Here is a 17,314-nt window from a genome sequence, read left to right as displayed (position 1 = left end):
AGATTTCCCTATTATGTGTCCCTTAAATGCTCTAGATTCACAACTAACACCTTACTCGTGCTACCATTTACATTGCTAGTAGCCTCCGATTCCAGCTTCACCTTATTTTGAAATGACTGTAGAGAGGTATTTAACTATAATCACAATTGTGTAAGTGTTGACAAAGTAGGGTAGATTAAACCTTTAAGAAAAGGTTGTTCTCTTATTCTCCAAAAAACAGAGAAGACCAAAGGAGGAAATCCATTATCTCCTCCCCAATAACCACGGGCACATAAAAATACCAATACAAACATTTATGTGATTCTAAACAGTGTTATGAAAATATTGCCATGCTTTTTTAAAAGTAATTTCTTTAATTTTCAGTGCCACATTATTGCAGACAAAAACGTTGAACATAAGTATTGTTTTGTATTTGAAACTAAGTTTGCAAGCAAAAGCTCTCCCAGAGAGTTGCTATGAGCATTGCAGTATGATAGATTTAAGCAAAATTGTTCAAAAATGTTTTGTAAAATGAGAACTTCTTAAAGAGATTAAATGGTTTCTTGTTTTATGAAATCACCCCTTATTCTTTTTATAACCTCTCAATTTCAAATTCCTGGCTCGCTAAATTGATTTGCAAGCCATGATTGACAGTTATCAGTCTTTTTTCTTTATAGATTACTAATACATGTTTCTTCACAGCTGCATAAGTACAGTATGTGCTTAAGACCCATTTTTGTTGCAGAAATATTTCTGTGTAATACAGCACCCTGGGAATAGACATATATATATACACACGTTTTATACAGACGCTAATGAAAAATTAACATACCTCTGTCCTGAGTGCAGTGTTTGAGTCAATAAAAACTTGTAAAGCAGCACCAAGAGCTTCATTTTTCTAAACAAAAATATATATATAATGTTTAAAAGATGGATATGAACGTTTACTTAACTTAATGTTAAGTGGGTTTATCCTAAGTTAGTTTTATTGTTTTGTAAACATAACGAAATGGCTTGCGATAGGGCCCAAGAGTTAAAAGCACTTGAAAATTGTAATATATGAGAAATTAAGGCCAACTTACGAGTGACAGGGGAAGACCTGGGGGACCCTAAAATAAAGAAAAACAAAATTATGTATTGCCATTCCTGCAACCCCATAGTAGATAAAATGGATGGCTGAATGTATTGTAATCGTGATGATGGATGATCACTGCATCAAACTGAATTGTTCGGCTAGCTGTGAAAAGCTACACAGCACTCTAGTATCCACACACCTTAAATAAAAAAAATATAAAAAGCTCTTAAACTCTTCTACAGTGCTTTGGGTGATTTGGGTTATATGTCCATGTTTGGACAGGTCTGTAACATGACTTTTTCTTGCCAGTACACATTCAATTTCTGGTGATTAAATACTGCTTTCACTCTTGTACACACATTTTTAATAGTTTTTTCCCCAGAGGTTAAGGCCACTGGGAGTATTTAGGTATGTGGGCATGTGTGAAAAATGTACTAATGTTTTTAAAACAACTGCGAATAATTATCTGTTTTATGGAACCTATTTACCACTTAGGTGCAATACTGGTGCCCCTCAAGGGTGTGTACATTCTCTGCTGCGTCTTAGCAAAGACGGTAGAATGTCCTGATGTACTATGTTGAAGCTGACAGGATTGCTCCAGTCCCCCAGCTGTACCGTGCGTGGGAGTAACCCTGCAATAGACACTTATCTGCCCACTATAATTTTTCATAATAATACTAATAATTGCTAACACTTATATAGCGCTTTTCTGGACACTCCACTCAAAGCGCTTTACAGGTAATGGGGAATCCCACTATCACCACCAATGTGCAGCCCCACCTGGATGATGCGACGGCAGCCACAGTGCACCAGTCCGCTCCCCACACACCAGCTCTCAGTGGGGAGGAGAACAGAGTGATGGAGCCAGTTCACAGATGGGGATTATTAGGAGGCCATGATTGGTTAAAGGCCAATGGGAAATTTGGCCAGGACGCTGGGTTTTACGTCTCATCCGGAGGACGGTGCCTTTGTACAGTATAGTGTCCCCATTACTATACTGGGGCATTAGGACCCACACAGACTGCAGGGTGAGCGCCCCCTGCTGGCCCATTAACACCTATTCCAGTAGCAACCTTATTTTTCCCAGGAATCTTTCATCCAGGTACTGACCAGGCTCACACCTGCGGAGCTTCAGTTGGTTGCCAGTTGGGAGTTGGAGGATGATGTGGCTGCTGGCTAAACTGGGATAAGCATCAGCCAAAAAAGCCTCTCAGTTCAGGTACATGCTTATTTGTTTATAAGTGGAAACTATAAAGGCGATCTAACCACCTTTTTCAACTGACATAACGAATTATGCAGTTAATACAATAATATTACCATACAATCATTGGTAAAACAACAAGACAAAGCATTTCATGTTCTTTAAATACAAGTTGAAACAAAAATGCTTTTACTTACTGGTGGTCCTGGGGGCCCATGTGGACCTGGTGGGCCCTGAAATAGTGAAAAAAAGCCGGCATGTTTATTTCATTAATGGTAATCATCTTGCTATGGCATTAAAAGTATAAGCTCAGATCAAAAGGAAGATCTCTTCATTGCTCTCTAGCAAGCTGCTTAATGTTTTGTTGGCAGTGGCCTACATCTGTGAATATGTGTATTGACATTTTAGAGATTCCTAAACTGCTGCTGCTTTGATTAATACAATAGATGGTAAAGAATACAAGATGTGTTAAAGGACCAAAGTAACCTTTTTGTGTGCTTGCATGCTTTAAATCTTTTTGTTAAACCTCTAGGCAACACAATTTGAAGAACAATCCAATAAGGAATCTGACCAATGTTTCTTCCAATGTGAACGGGCAACTTTTCAAATATTTTAATTTCCTCCTAAATTTTTTAAAGATGGTATCTTAAAAATACTCACTCTTGGTCCTTGTACCCCCTGTTTAACAGAAACAGAAGACAAAAAATCAGGTTCAGGATAAACTTTTCAGTCTACGGTTAAGTAACGTTACAACGTTTTTGCTCCAAATACAAAATGCTCTCCACCTCTTCAACCTCCAGATAAAATCCAGCTAAGATTCCAAAATACAACACCCAAAAACTTGTTTTAATGTGCTCTTTTATATACTTTTTATATTATGTACTCTATCCCTAAGGATATCAGAGAGTCACCTTCCCTAAGCTCTTTCTTTAGAAGAGCCTTTACTAAAATGGTTCTGTTCTTTACCCCTTTGCTCGTACTATATTCAGTACCCCCATCTGCTGTCTCCTCTCATTGTGTATTTCTTGTATCATTCTGTAAAGCACTTTAAGAAGCCACCCATAAAGGTGCCACATACAATAAAGTTTATTATCATTACATTTTGCATCCCAATAACCTAATGCTTACTGTTTCCCCTCGATTTCCCTTGTCTCCTTTAGGTCCCTGAAAGGAAAAAGGAATAGGTATGAGATTTCAATGCGGAGTAAGTGGGACAAAATGCATCTGTGTCTAGGAGGATTTCTAGATTATCTTGTCAATGGATCTCGTGGTGAATAGTCAGTGGGGAGCTGGAATGTTACTGCATGGGGGGAGAGAAAATTAAATTTCTTCATTTTCTTGAACTTAAGTGAAACGAAGGATATTGGAGGCCTAATGAGTTTCTAATGTTAAAAGGTCTGTAACAGAATAGCCACTGACAGGCTGTTACATGAAAAAGCATGTAAAATACTTACTGGATTCCCAGTAGGCCCTATTATTCCGACTGGACCAATGACACCTTCCTTTCCCTGAGATAAAAAAAAAGACAAGCATGAGGGCCTGTGGTGAATTTGTGTTACTTGTACTGTACAAAGATATTAGAACTCATTTTTCTTCTTTCAGTTTCAGCAGCCATATCACCCTGCAACTCACTCACTAAAGACCGGCAGGTGTGGGCCTGGCCACTACCTGGATGGGAGACCTCCTAGGAAAGCTGAGGCTGCTGCTGGAAGTGGTGTTAGTGGGGCCAGCAGGGGGCGCTCACCCTGCAGTCTGTGTGGGTCCTAATGTTCCAGTATAGTGACGGGGACACTATAGTGTAAAAAAGTGCTGTCCTTCGGATGAGATGGAAATCCCAGGGCATTTCTCAAAAAGAATAGGGGTGTTTCCCAGGCGTCCTGGCCAAATTTCCCATTAGCCTTTACCAATCATGGCCTCCTACTAATCCCCGTCTATGAACTGGCTTCAACACTCTGTTCTCCTCCCCACTGATAGCTGGAGTGTGAGGAGTGCACTGGCGCAATCTGGCTGTTGTCGTATCATCCAGGTGGGGCTGCACATTGGTGGTGGTAGTGGGATTCCCCATTACCTGTAAGGCGCTTTGAATGGAGTGACCACAAAAGCGATAATATAAGTGTAGGAATCTTTCCTTTTTGTACCCCCGTAATTTAGAATAGCCAGTTATCAATCAGCCTCGGCATACTGACCAGATACATTGTACCAGGACGAGTGGGATTAATTCTTAACAATTAATTGCATTTACAGAACACGTTTTATCGCCGAGCGCTCGGATTGTAAGAGGAGGAATTTCAAACACCACTTATAGTGTAACATCCTCCTCTGGGACACGAGTGGTCACCATTCTGAATCAGTAGCTCCTCATATATAATACTGTAGAACGAGGAAAGAAAAAATTGCTTCACCAATTGAATTAAGGGGGAAATTTAGGAAGTCCAGATTGTACAAGTACAGTACAAAGCAGAACATTGGAGTAAACACCCTTACTCTTACAAAGAGACTCTTAATGACTTTATTTGACTCAATCAATTGTTCAGTTAATAGTCTCTATTACCACTATTACCCATAAAACGGAGGAGAGAACATTATGTAGAAATTGTGTAAATCAGTGGGTGGCTCAAACTTTACTTATCAGGAGCCCCCCCAGTGATCCTCAATGGTATTCACTGTCCTACACCGACTTAAAAAAATGTGTGTACAAAGTCATACTAAAGCATTGTGTTACTTCAATTATAATAATAATTGCTTACACTTATAGAGCGCTTTTCTGGACACTCCACTCAAAGCGCTTTACAAGTAATGGGGACTCCCCTCCACCACCGCCAATGTGCAGCATCCACCTGGATGATGCGACGGCAGCCATAGTGTGCCAAAACGCTCACCACCCATCAGCTATCAGTGGGGAGGAGAGCAGAGTAATGAAGCCAATTCATAGAGGGGGATTATTAGGAGGCCATGATTGGTAAGGGCCAATGGGAAATTTGGCCCTTTTCCTTATCCCAATTATGTTAGTGTATTCAAGCCCATGTTTAGAGAAAAACAGGATTTAGATTTATTTAGATTTAGGCCTTGGCCTACTTTCAGGTCTACGTCTTTTAAAGTCCAGATTGAACAGTGCACTCATTGCCTAACAGAAAGCTGCAAGCACACATTTACATAAGTGAACATGGGGAGAAAGGTCGAAATGAACTTGCCATCAGGCCTTGTGGTCCCTTAGGGCCTTGAATCCCTACCGGTCCAAAGTCTCCTGGAGGCCCCTAGAAAACACAGCTGTAATTGAAGTCAAAGACAATATAACACTTCTCATCCTAAATGCCCCTGGAGAAACTGCAGTGTCCTTTATTTTCTTACCCTGTTCCACAATATTCAAGACATCCACCTACTGAAAATTATAATCACATAAGATCGGTTACAAACAACAGGAGGCCACTTGACCCCTCCAGTCCATTTGGTAATTGGTAGATAATTGATCCCAGGATCTCTTCCGGTTGTTTCTTGAAAGAAACCTTCCAGTTTTCAGTTTTAAATGCACTTCCATGGAGTCTCAGCTCATGCTCTCGGATTCGTGTTTCACCGTTCACTCTGAAGAAAAGTTGAATTTGTCGATGCCTTTTGAGGATTTTGAATCCGTGTGTCAGTTCCCCCTTGTTCAAGACTGAAACTGTTCAGTTCCTTTGACTGAGAGTGTAGGACTTTCAGGCTCAGGAGTGTATACAGTTGCTCTTCTCGGGGCAGCAACAATAGTTTTTTCTACATCATGGTGATCAGAATTGTTCATGATGTTCTACATGAGGCCATACTTGTGTAATATACAATTTTAATGTAACATCCCTTGATTTAACTTCTATGCTTTAAACTATATTCTTCTATATAGCACTTTATATAGAAGAATATATATATATTACACTATACAGAAGCACTATATAAAAAAGTTTAATATATTATTTATCTCATACATAGTTTCTTCTATCTCAGCATTTCCCATTTGTATTTTTAAGTTTAAATACCATTTAATACCATTTGCCAGGTGTTTGCCCAGTCTTGAATTTTACCTAAATCTTTTTCAATTTCATTTGCTACTTCAACAATGTTTAGCCAATTTATGGCATTGATTAAAAACGCACAGTCATGCCATGTTTACAAAGTGCTCAGCTCTGATTAATAGGAGGAAATAAAGCTAGCTAAATAACACACCGTCATCTATTTCTGTAATAAGCAGCATACTGTGAGTAAGTGCCTGTATCCCAAGGCACAGCAGGATCTCATACAGTTGGCACACAATGGCCAAGACAGATTGAGATAGTTTGTTTTGCTCCAATAAAAAGATCCCTAGTAATATAAAATGCTTTCAGCCCTCCACTACCTTCAACCTCTGGCAACAAGACTTTAAATAAACAAAGAGCCTTCTGTTGACAATATAATTTGTAAAAATGAGAGAGTTGCACAACAGTGACAACATAAGTTTAAAATGGTGAAAAAAAACTATTCTTGCTTTCATAGAATATTTCCTAAAACAAAACAAAATGCTGGTCTCAAAACCGCATTAAAAAACTCAATGTTCCATGACTTGTAACCACTTTCTTGCTGTTAAATGACTCTTTTGTAACATACTAGTGAATGTTTGACCTGATAGCTGACTGCTTAGTAGCTGAAGAAGAGTTAGGGCTGTCTGCTGATACAGTAACTACAGTACACAGGGACAACATGCTTAGCCTCCACACAAAATATACTGTACCAGCTTAGATCTTGTGGCTTTGATTTTGAGGACTCTAGGTTGCATTGGGAAATTCTGTGTTTTTGCAGGCACACTTTGCCTTTCTGCTTCACAGAATAACACTGTGTTTAGTCCACTGAGGTTTATTTCAGGTGAGATATCTAGACAAACAGGGAAAAGACTAGTAGGACTCCTTTTAAGGCCAGTCCTGTTAAACATCCTGAGATTCTTTGATTTATGTCCTGGAGTTCTACTACTACTTTTTTGCAGCTTTTTTCCCCACCTGAAAAAGCATTTTTGCTACAAGGTAATGGAAATGATTTCTGATTAATTAGTAGCAGCATCATATCAAATGTATTACTGTTCCTCCATGCAATATTATGGATACCATGACTGTCACTGATTTGTTTTAATTAAAGTGGGAAAATTAAGCAGAAACACAAAAGCTTTCCATCCAGGATGATTGACGTCTCTAAATTGCTCCATGTGCTCATGCATGTAGGAGCGTCCCATCCATGGATTTAGCCACCTACAGTAGTGCTTGCTGGGACTGGCTCCTGCTCACTGACCCCAGTGGGAAAGGATCCTGGTTTTTGCTGCTCTTAACTTCTTAACCACAGGCCTCTCCGAGGCACAATTTTAAATTTGCTTTCGGCACTTAAAAGGTTAAATGGGATTTGTTATTGGTATCAACCCTGTACTAATTTTTTTTACAGAACATCCCTTATTCAGGTGTGTTGCCCGATATGTGACCCAGTAGATCTTTGCCTTTCTCGCTGTCTTCTGATCAGAAATGGATCACCTACCAAGAGATGTTCTGTTGAGAAGAGCTTATTAACGTTTTTATGTGCTGTAGTTGCTGGAAACAGTATCCTTGAAGTAGGTTGGACTGAACATAAGAATAAATTATACATCTAAATAGGTCTGTTGCAGAAGGATATGTAATAATCGTACTTGTGTGAAATAAATAATCTGAAAATCAAATCTACCTTTGGTCCAAACACACCCATAATGCCTGGAAATCCTGGTTCTCCAGTGTCACCCTGGAAATCAAGAAGATAAAAAGAAAATCAGCACTATTCACGTTACTGTTAAACACAAAGAACCTTAGGAATGTTTTAAGTTTGTACTTCAATATTTGTTTAACAGATTTGGCCCTGTTACATGTCAGCCATTTAAACTAATGAGAGTTTTATAATGACAAGGTAAAACACAAAGTCTTTAAAATGCCATTAGCAAATAGTTTTGTGCACAACATTCGTGCTCGTGTATACTGGGATATCTCATTCCCACCTCCTAGGAAATGTGACCATTTGCAAGAGTTAAGGGATTTTGCCTTAAAAATGCAAAGTAAATGTCTGTCCAAAACCAATTGCTGTACAGTATATCTGATAGAATCCGTAAAAAGACACCAGCCCTGTGCATTTCCTTACCGGCTGCCCTTTGGATCCTGGATCTCCCTGTTTCCCTGGCATTCCCATTCCTCCCTTAAATCCTCGCTTTCCGGGGGGACCGGCTTGACCAGGCAAGCCCCTCTCTCCCTAAATGGAGGAAAGAATTAATTTAAAATCGTCATCACCAATCACCCTTGCAACAGACATTTTCTAAACACTATCGGGAAACCTTTATCACTACTATCGTGTCACGACAGAAGGCAGAACTTGCAAAGTTCAAAGTCAACCCCCACCTTCCAGAAATACAGTATCTCGCAGTGACAAAGCTCAAGTATTCCGATCACGTAAATATTTTAATATTTCATTGACCTATCAATAACTAATCCCTCCTAAAGGTTTGCATTTATAGCTTTGGCCATTACTGATGCTATGTAGATTAACGTATAAAATGAGGAGGAATGTTCTTGTTAAGGAAGCCAAAAGCTTTCTTTCTGAATGTGGCATATAGGCGTGTGAGTATCAAACGCCTGTACATGGAATTTTGCCTTTTTTAAAAATTCAACATCTCTTCTATTTGCCATTACGGGGTCAAAAACAGAGAAACGACACACGTCTTGAGGCCAGAGAGAAAAACCAGAAAGAAGAATATAGGTTGCTGGTGACTTTCAGATAGTTTCCCTGGCGTTCAATTTGAAGAGCGACTGTGTATCGTGTTCTCTGGTAAGCGGTAAGCTGAGCTAAGAGCCTTTGACGGAGACAAAACGGCTTTAACCAACAAGTTGAAGGATGGGCTCTTTCAGACAGAGCGCAGGCTAAAACAGACGCTTGTATGCTTAGGGTCCTGTCTGTGTGGAATCATGAAACCCGATGAACCGATGAATGTTTCTTGGACGTCTTTTCTCATCCCGTCCGCGTGCCATCCAGTTGGGCACCGCGCAGATAACATGCCGCGTTCTCCCTCCTGTCGGTACCTTGAACCCAGGTGAGCCCTGAGCACCAGGGAGGCCCGTCGGACCCACTTTGCCACGATGGCCCACATTCCCAGAGAGGCCAATTTCGCCATCGTCTCCCTGCTCCCCCTGCAAACACAAAGACAAAGGGCAGAGCGAATGGAGCACCAGCTGGAACGCATATCGAATGACCCGAGCTCCGCCGGCGTTTTCTAGCCACCCGCGCTTGAATCTGATCTCTGCAGGAGAGCTGCTGTTTCTGAAGGTGCATTAGAGCAGCTACACATATATTCCAAGCAGGGCTATTTTGTTGGAGCTTTTGCAGTATTATTGCATTTAAATGTAAATTAACAGAATACATTCAGGTAACTGCCAGGTTACTTTTTCAGTCCTCCAGTTATATAGTTGGGGAGATTTTATGCCATGTGCACTAGAAGAATTGTACAGACAGAAAGACAAAAGCCGAGTGAAATGCACGAGAGGGGGCAATCGAGGTGCTATTCAGGAAGACCATCAGAGAGAAAAGAACTCTTCCAAAAATGTGAACATCATGAGAGGCCATAAGCTTTTTCTTTTTTCACAACAGTCACTTAGTGAGAGAAGTCCAAAAACTTTGTGTGTGACTCAGCTGAGTGATTGACTGCAGTGGAAAAAGTACTGTTCAAAGATTTTGAAGCGGCGCACACAGTATGTATTTTTACTGGAGGCGTGATGAACCCCACAACCAGTTGAATTGGCTCATACAAATGAAGGGAACAAAATGTATACATCCATTATACATAAAGTATCTATACATGGCATGAGGTATGAATTTTTGCTGCGAGTTTTTGCAGCAAAATATGCACTAGAATGCCAGAAATGCACTACATTTGAATAAATGGCATTGTATTAGCAGTCATACTTGTATTACAAAAACACAAAACACAAAGACTTTAAATAAATAGCCCCTTCTAAATAACTGTTGGAGATGGAGTAATCCGTGAAAAAATGATTAAGTGAACATCACAATCCTCACTGTATTTTTCTCCATATGAAACCCGTATAAATTGCCGAAGCCAAATTTAAATCTCAGGATCATTCCGCAGGGAGAAGTAAAAGGCCTGACAATTCGGATTTTGATAGGAACATTCCTGATTGCATTCGAAATGATTTCTAGCATTTTGTGAGCGGGCCAAACCCGTTTCACGATTTGTTGAAGAATGGGTCCTTTCTAATACATTTCAATGTATCGCAGCCGCTCTATGTAAAGTGAGGACCGTGTACGGAGACTGCAGGACGATTTGAAGGTTTCGGGAAGTTCCCTTACCGGCATTCCTTTACTCCCATCCTTGCCTGGGATTCCATCTACACCAGGGACACCCTCTTGACCCTGTCGTCCCACCACACCTCGTGGCCCGGGAGATCCAATTGGGCCCTGTAACGCAACAGGCAGCAGGATTACCTTTGAGGTGCTTTGTTTTATCTCGAAACCCCACAGAACCTGTCCACTGTAAGGCTTAATAGTACAAGTGATTCACAGCTGAAATTAGATGGTTTCAACCCGTGAAGCATTTTAGGTGTCAGTGTGTCACAGATTTAATAAACCTCCAATTAAGACTTCAACAACATTTATATCCAAGAAGGGATTGCATTAAACTATGCATGGCAAAAAATGTTAAAACAGACACTTCAAGCTCTCTGGAATATACCTCTGGTATATAATACACTGTATATGTTTTGATGCAATTTAAATTAAGCAGTGACGATCTCTGAGTTTTCGCTGTTTCAAAGTTGTGACTTTGAACACAGTACACCAACTGTACATCTGCCATTTCATGCAACATTTGCAAATGCCTGGCATGAGTTATGTCGCACAAATGCAGAGCAGCACTAATATCTGTATGTGTGATATATCCTTCGGATGAGACGTAAAACCGAGGTCCTGACTCTCTGTGGTCATTAAAAATCCCAGGGTGTTTCTCGAAAAGAGTAGGGGTGTAACCCCGGTGTCCTGGCCAAAATTTCCCATTGGCCCTTATCAGTCATGGCCTCCTAATAATCCCCATCTATGAATTGGCTTCATTACTCTCTGCTCTCCTCCCCACTAATAGCTGATGTGTGGGGAGCGTTCTGGCGCACTATGGCTGCCGTCGCATCATCCAGGTGGATGCTGCACACTGGTGTTGGTTGAGGGTAGTCCCCGTTACCTGTAATGCGCTTTGAGTGGAGTGTCCAGAAAAGTGCTATATAAGTGTAAGCAATTATTATTATTATTATTATATGCTCCAATGCAGGGAATTCCCAGTCCTGGTTCTGAAGATTCTAAAAGTAGCATTTAAATAAACAATTTCTAAAGGGCTTGAGTTATTCAACTATAATCAATTAAGCTGGTGGTGTTTAATTAAGTATTTTAAAGATCATTTGGAACAGAAATCCGAAAATCCTTCAGTCCCTGAGGACTAGTGTTCCCTTCATTGAAATGTTACTTGCTTATTTGATCGATTGCTAGGAACGAGTGTTCCTAATCTTTAAATATCAGGCTATTTGGGATGGCCTATAAGAATGAATGGACTGAGGCTCTACAGTGTTGAAGAAGCCTGCTCCAGTGAGTGGCAAGATGAAAGTCTTTTCCCCTTACTGGCGGGCCTCTGCTTCCAGCTTCTCCCCGGCTCCCTTGTTTTCCTTTCTGGCCCTGAAACAGACGAGAACAGAAACTGATGTCCCCCCACAACCACAAGGTCCAAAGTCAATAAAGCTGTGCAGCTACGCAGAAGGGGTTATGAAGCATTCCTCTTCAGACTCGCACACAACATACAGTAAATCTGCTGAAACAATGAAGGAATTGCTTGCATGAGTGATGGTGCCTACTCTGAAATCATCCGTCAGAAAGTCATTAATAGAGACTTGTGTTTTGATGGTATCTCTCAGCTTTCAAAAGCTGCCCTACTGCGTTTCAGATGATCTGGATTAAAGGTATAATCAAAGCGCTAAAATGAAGAGCTGAAAGGATCCTGGCAGGAGAGACGAGTGAAATTTCAAACCGAAATGGAGTCCTGCAGAGTTTTACTCCACTGAAGCAGCCGCCTTCACATCGGATAACGGTGCTCGGGATTAACATTCATCGCAATTAATTTTGAGCAAATTGGCCTGTTCCATCAATGGCAAATTAACTGGGGGTGCAGACAGCAATGACTTTGAGGAAAAATGAGCAACAGGACAGATTTCCTCAAATACACAGAGTTTCTTAGCAGATTCAGGAGAATAGTGAAGGTTCTTGGGTGAATTAACTGGACAAGAGCATTGCAGATTTAAGTTTTTTTAAAGAAACTTAATTCATTACCATGTATTGCAACAAAACGCTTTTCAAAATGACCTAATTTTAAGGTAGTCATTATTTTTATACTATTTATAGGCAGCAGCCTGAGTATGTTCTCCAAAACTTCTTTTTAAAAGGATATCTTGGCCGTTACAAGTGTGCCACTGCTGGAAGTCGTTTCAAATAAATTTCGGAACAAACCTCCATTTCACATCAGATCTGAGACACAAGACATTTAAGTACATTTTAGCAAACACTATAAAGGTTGAACTGAACTGTTATGTCGACAACAGGAAGTGAAGTAATACTACAGGTGAAGTTAAAAATTGAGGTTTTTTGGTTTTCATGTAGCATCTTTAGGAATCTGCTGTTCTTACCTCATAACCCTTAGATCCTTTAGGTCCTGGTTGTCCTGGAGGTCCAGGATTCCCCTTAAGAAATAGAAGAATAAAGGCAATCTTCTGAGTTCAGGAGCTATCAATTTCCCAAAAAAGCAGCCCAGTATTTTAAGCTAGAAGGGCAGCAGTAAGCACTGCAGATTGATGAGGTAATGACAGCATCTACAAAAACAGACCAGGTCCACACATCCTCTTTTTGATTGCTAAGCATCACCTCAACAGAAAATCCATATTTTTCAAAGTGGAATAAAATTAAGATGCTTCATTCATTACGTTGCACCTTTAAGAAGATAAGCCAGTTCAGTGTCCCTCTACCCAGTGTTTTCAGACCTCCATGTGAAATAGCAGTGGAAGCTTGGGTTCTTCCTTGTCTCTCAAAACACTCACAGGGGTGGTCATATCATAGGCAGTCTACAGTATGTGTGATGTAGAAGATTGTCCATATCCTTCTTGCCAATCAATATCTGAGGTCAGGCGTTATACTAGCAGAAGCCATATAGCCCTGCAACCCACAACTGGCCACCCACTGTAGCTAAGGAGGTGTGAGCCTGGTCAGCACCTGGATGGGAGCTGGGAAAAGCTAAGGTTGTTAGTGGGGCCAGCAGGGGGCGCTCACCCTACTGTCTGTGTGGGTCCTAATGCCACAGTATAGCAATGGGGATGCTATACCGTAAAAAGGTGCTGTCCTCTCGGATGAGACATAAAACCGAGGTCCTGACTCTGTGTGGTCATTAATAATTCCAGAGTGTTTCTCGAAAAGAGTAGGGGTGTAACCCCAGTGTCCTGGCCAAATTTCCCATTGGCCTTTATCAATCATGACCTCCTAATAATCCCTCTCTATAAAAAATGGCTTGTCTCCTCACTTGTCTCCCCACTGAGAGCTGGTGTGTGGTGAGTGTTCTGGCGCACTATGGCTGCCAACGCATCATGCAGGTGGGGCTGCACACTGGTGGTGATGGTGGGATTCCCCATTACCTGTAAAGCGCTTTGAGTGGAGTGTCCAGAAAAAAACGCTGTACAAGTGTAAGGAATTACTATTATAACAAATGCCAAAGTAGGAAGTACAGAACATAAGATCAAACTATTATAGAAGTACAGAATGGAGATAAAGTGTGCACTTACAGGCATCCCAGGGGCTCCAGGCTTGCCTCTTTGTCCGTCCAGCCCTTGGTGACCCTATAAAATGGACATTTTTACAAATATAGCAAAAACAAAATATCTTGTTCTCAAAAAAGGCTACTTTTGTAGCTTTTGAGCTCAGCCATTCAAGGTCGGTGGGTCTAAAGCATCTTGGAAGAGATGAAAACAAGTTCAGGATCACACCTTGACTCTCATCTGGAGACCGTCTGGCAATTATTATACTTCCAATGAACACAGATTTTATCGATTAACAAAAACCAGTAGGAGTTACTGGAATGCACAATTATGCAACAGTGAACAGCATTTCATTTGAATAAATTCATTTTCTTTCTTTTTTGCTACTTTAAGACAAAGTGCAGCTTGTGAAACAACATTGCAGTCTGACATGGCTATTACCTGGAAACTAAAAATCTCCTTACAAAACCGCATCATTGAAGATGAAATATATTCATGAAGGCACATGGGGGAATTTGGGAGAAAATGCTGTGATGGAATAATAATTATTAATAATAATAGTAGTAGTGAATTAATTGTTGCAGAGGAAACAATAAAAAAGTAAATGCATAACAGGATTTGGCATCGTTAACAATGTAAGTTAGGTAGGAATATTGAAATTAGATATTGTTCTAGTTATTGGCAGTGGCAACTTAAAGTGACATACAGTACGGTGTACCCAAATTTGGTAACTGCTCTTTGGCAGGTTGATTTTGGAAAAAGGACTGCATCTTAAGGTTGGTACAGAGAACTGCAATAATTTATGAAGATAGAATGTTTTCCTAATTAAAGATCTGATAACGTTTAACCCGATTACACATTCATCTAGTATGCAGAGAAGGCTAATCAATTAATAACAACCACAATTAGTATGACTGGGTGCCCCCATCAAAAATCTCATGACAAAATTTGAGAAAATATCAAGTTTCCCAAAACAGCTTTGGAGGCAGTCCTGTGAACAACACCACCACAGTCCAAGATGGGGAGTCCAGATATTTGAACTTACTTGTTCATTTGAACAAATAAAACTAGATTTGGTGCAATAGAGGAAATGAAGACTTTGACTTGGAACTTGCAATGAGCACTATCCAACCATTTAGCTAAATATTTATATTCTACGTGTTCCAATTTCATCTAAACTACAATTACTCTAACACTTTAATTTAGGAGGTGCAAATTCCATTTGTAAATTGTTTATTGCCGGCAATATCCAAACACAAGACTGAAACAGTGCCAAGAACCTAGCAAGAAATTGCCTCTTTTAATGATCAATTAGTTTACACTTATGACTAAGTGTGTTAATAATAATATTCTTCTCATTTAAAGTACAGATGGTTAATTACCACACCTCCTCAATGTTAACAAATAGTTTGTACAACAAAACAATTTGCTAAATGTTTCTGTAATGAATTGCTGGGAAATGCCTCAAAATGGATTAGTGAGAGATATTTCATATTCCCCAAAGTGAAAGATTCCCCCCCTCAGGAAATCACGGGGGCTTTATGGTAACAAGAGGGCAAAGCAAAACGTGGCAGAAATGAACCAGAACAGGTTTTAGATTCATTTTTGGCACTTACTGGATAGCCTGGGTCCCCTGATTCGCCTCTGTCCCCTCTGTCTCCAACAGGACCCTGAACGCACCAGAAAAAAGAAAATATTTTCATTTCTAAGACCGGAGCACCAGAAAAAAAAAATTGTAACGGCACTGCTGTTAAATCAGACTCACTCTGTCTCCTGGAGAACCAGGAGGCCCCTCTGTCTTCCCATCATCCCCCTGTTCCCCCTGTGGAAAGTAAGGCATATTGAGATGAGTGTACATTGTTAAGTATTTCCTGTGTTTTTGCTGGTTTTACATTCACTGTGGAACTTCAGAAGTGCCAGCAAAAGGTCACAACCTTTCACTAGATAAGTCTCAAACCAGTAAAAGAGGGAGATTCTAACTTCCACTTTGCAGAATGTACTTGTTGGTGAGGCAAATTCGACCCATAGAAGGAAGATCATTTCCTATCAGCAGAACATGTACGCTATCCCATCTGCAAAACACGGTCTCTCAGGACATTTTTGCAGGTGGGATCCTTATTTTGTATAAGTTATTTATTATCGCCATGAATCTGCATTGTTTCGCGATACATGTGCTGTACATGTGCGTTGTCAAAAAGCGTAGCCTGGAAACTACCACTGTAGGTTTTGTATGAAGCGCAACATGTTTTTTGCATTACAGACAAAAACTACAATGAGAAGTTTCTGATCAAGTCAGCATTTTGTGTTGGCAAGACTCTCGTCTAAAAAAAATGACAATTTATAGAGTGAGAAAAGAGTGGAAAACTGCAGGTAGCCCTGTTGAAAGGGGAGAAAAGTACAATTTTCTTTAGAACTAAACATTTAAATGTTCACTCCCATGCATGTTTTTGCATGCCTTGGCTCTTGTAAGGCTATTTGCTCTTTTCCTGTGCGATGACAAGTTGTAATTCCATCTGCAACTTTGAGTAGATTCTGTTATAGTTAACACCCTGCGCTCAACACAAGGAAATATGTTTTGGAAAGTGAAGACCTACAGTACATGATAAAGCCTAGGCTAAAGTATGAACCCTGCTTTGTCCAGAAGATCTGAGGTCCTGATATCCATAAAGTCCAGACAAAGGGAGGTTTGGATGTTTCATTTCTGTTTTGATTTTTTTTTAGGACTTTTTCTAGTGAAAAAGAGAAGCCTGATGTGTAGTTTTTTTTTTACCATAACATAATATATAATACTTGAAATATATTATCCTTAAAAAAGAAGAAGCTTCATGATTAAACAAACAAGCATTCACCTTCCAAAAAAAAAAAACACATTTGCAAACTGACCAGAAACATTTAAAAGCAACAAGGAACCTTGTCGCTCCAGAAGGACAGCCCTCCTCTGAAAGGTTTCTGTGTCTTAGCTTTCCCTGTTGGGATCCAGCCAAAGGAAAGTTTACACTCCACTAATTTGGATCAGCAAAGTCATTAGGCAGAGGCTGTGGGAAGACTACCTTTTCTCCTTTGGGTCCAGGTGGTCCCATAGGGCCCTGTGGACCTTGGTGACCCTGTACACAAGAGAGAACAAGAAAACCAGGGAGACCATGAACGCGCAGCACAGTGAAACAAAATCTCAATTATGGCAACACTGGCTGTATGTGAGGCTTCATACTACGTAGG

At 40.3% G+C, this 17,314-nt stretch overlaps 1 protein-coding gene across 1 annotated transcript in view; it reads right to left on the bottom strand.

Annotated features, from left to right (window-relative positions):
- LOC148816182 (uncharacterized) overlaps nucleotides 1–17,314 on the bottom strand; it is a 157,172-nt gene that overhangs the window by 4,896 nt on the left and 134,962 nt on the right. The window contains exons 41-57 of the mRNA XM_088940638.1: nucleotides 17,149–17,202; nucleotides 15,864–15,920; nucleotides 15,715–15,768; nucleotides 14,126–14,179; nucleotides 12,983–13,036; nucleotides 11,928–11,981; nucleotides 10,617–10,724; nucleotides 9,332–9,439; nucleotides 8,400–8,507; nucleotides 7,956–8,009; nucleotides 5,447–5,509; nucleotides 3,710–3,763; nucleotides 3,384–3,419; nucleotides 2,916–2,933; nucleotides 2,453–2,488; nucleotides 1,062–1,088; nucleotides 812–877 (exon numbers count right to left, since the gene is read on the bottom strand). Of these exons, the coding sequence (XP_088796764.1) occupies nucleotides 812–877; nucleotides 1,062–1,088; nucleotides 2,453–2,488; nucleotides 2,916–2,933; nucleotides 3,384–3,419; nucleotides 3,710–3,763; nucleotides 5,447–5,509; nucleotides 7,956–8,009; nucleotides 8,400–8,507; nucleotides 9,332–9,439; nucleotides 10,617–10,724; nucleotides 11,928–11,981; nucleotides 12,983–13,036; nucleotides 14,126–14,179; nucleotides 15,715–15,768; nucleotides 15,864–15,920; nucleotides 17,149–17,202 (1,005 nt within the window). The remainder of the gene's footprint in view (nucleotides 1–811; nucleotides 878–1,061; nucleotides 1,089–2,452; nucleotides 2,489–2,915; nucleotides 2,934–3,383; nucleotides 3,420–3,709; nucleotides 3,764–5,446; nucleotides 5,510–7,955; nucleotides 8,010–8,399; nucleotides 8,508–9,331; nucleotides 9,440–10,616; nucleotides 10,725–11,927; nucleotides 11,982–12,982; nucleotides 13,037–14,125; nucleotides 14,180–15,714; nucleotides 15,769–15,863; nucleotides 15,921–17,148; nucleotides 17,203–17,314) is intronic.

Source organism: Atractosteus spatula, chromosome 23 (assembly GCF_055471065.1).
Source record: "Atractosteus spatula isolate fAtrSpa1 chromosome 23, fAtrSpa1.hap1, whole genome shotgun sequence".
Taxonomy (NCBI): domain Eukaryota; kingdom Metazoa; phylum Chordata; class Actinopteri; order Semionotiformes; family Lepisosteidae; genus Atractosteus; species Atractosteus spatula.
Note: the sequence above shows the minus strand (reverse complement) of the source record. Positions and strands in the feature narration are given on the sequence as shown.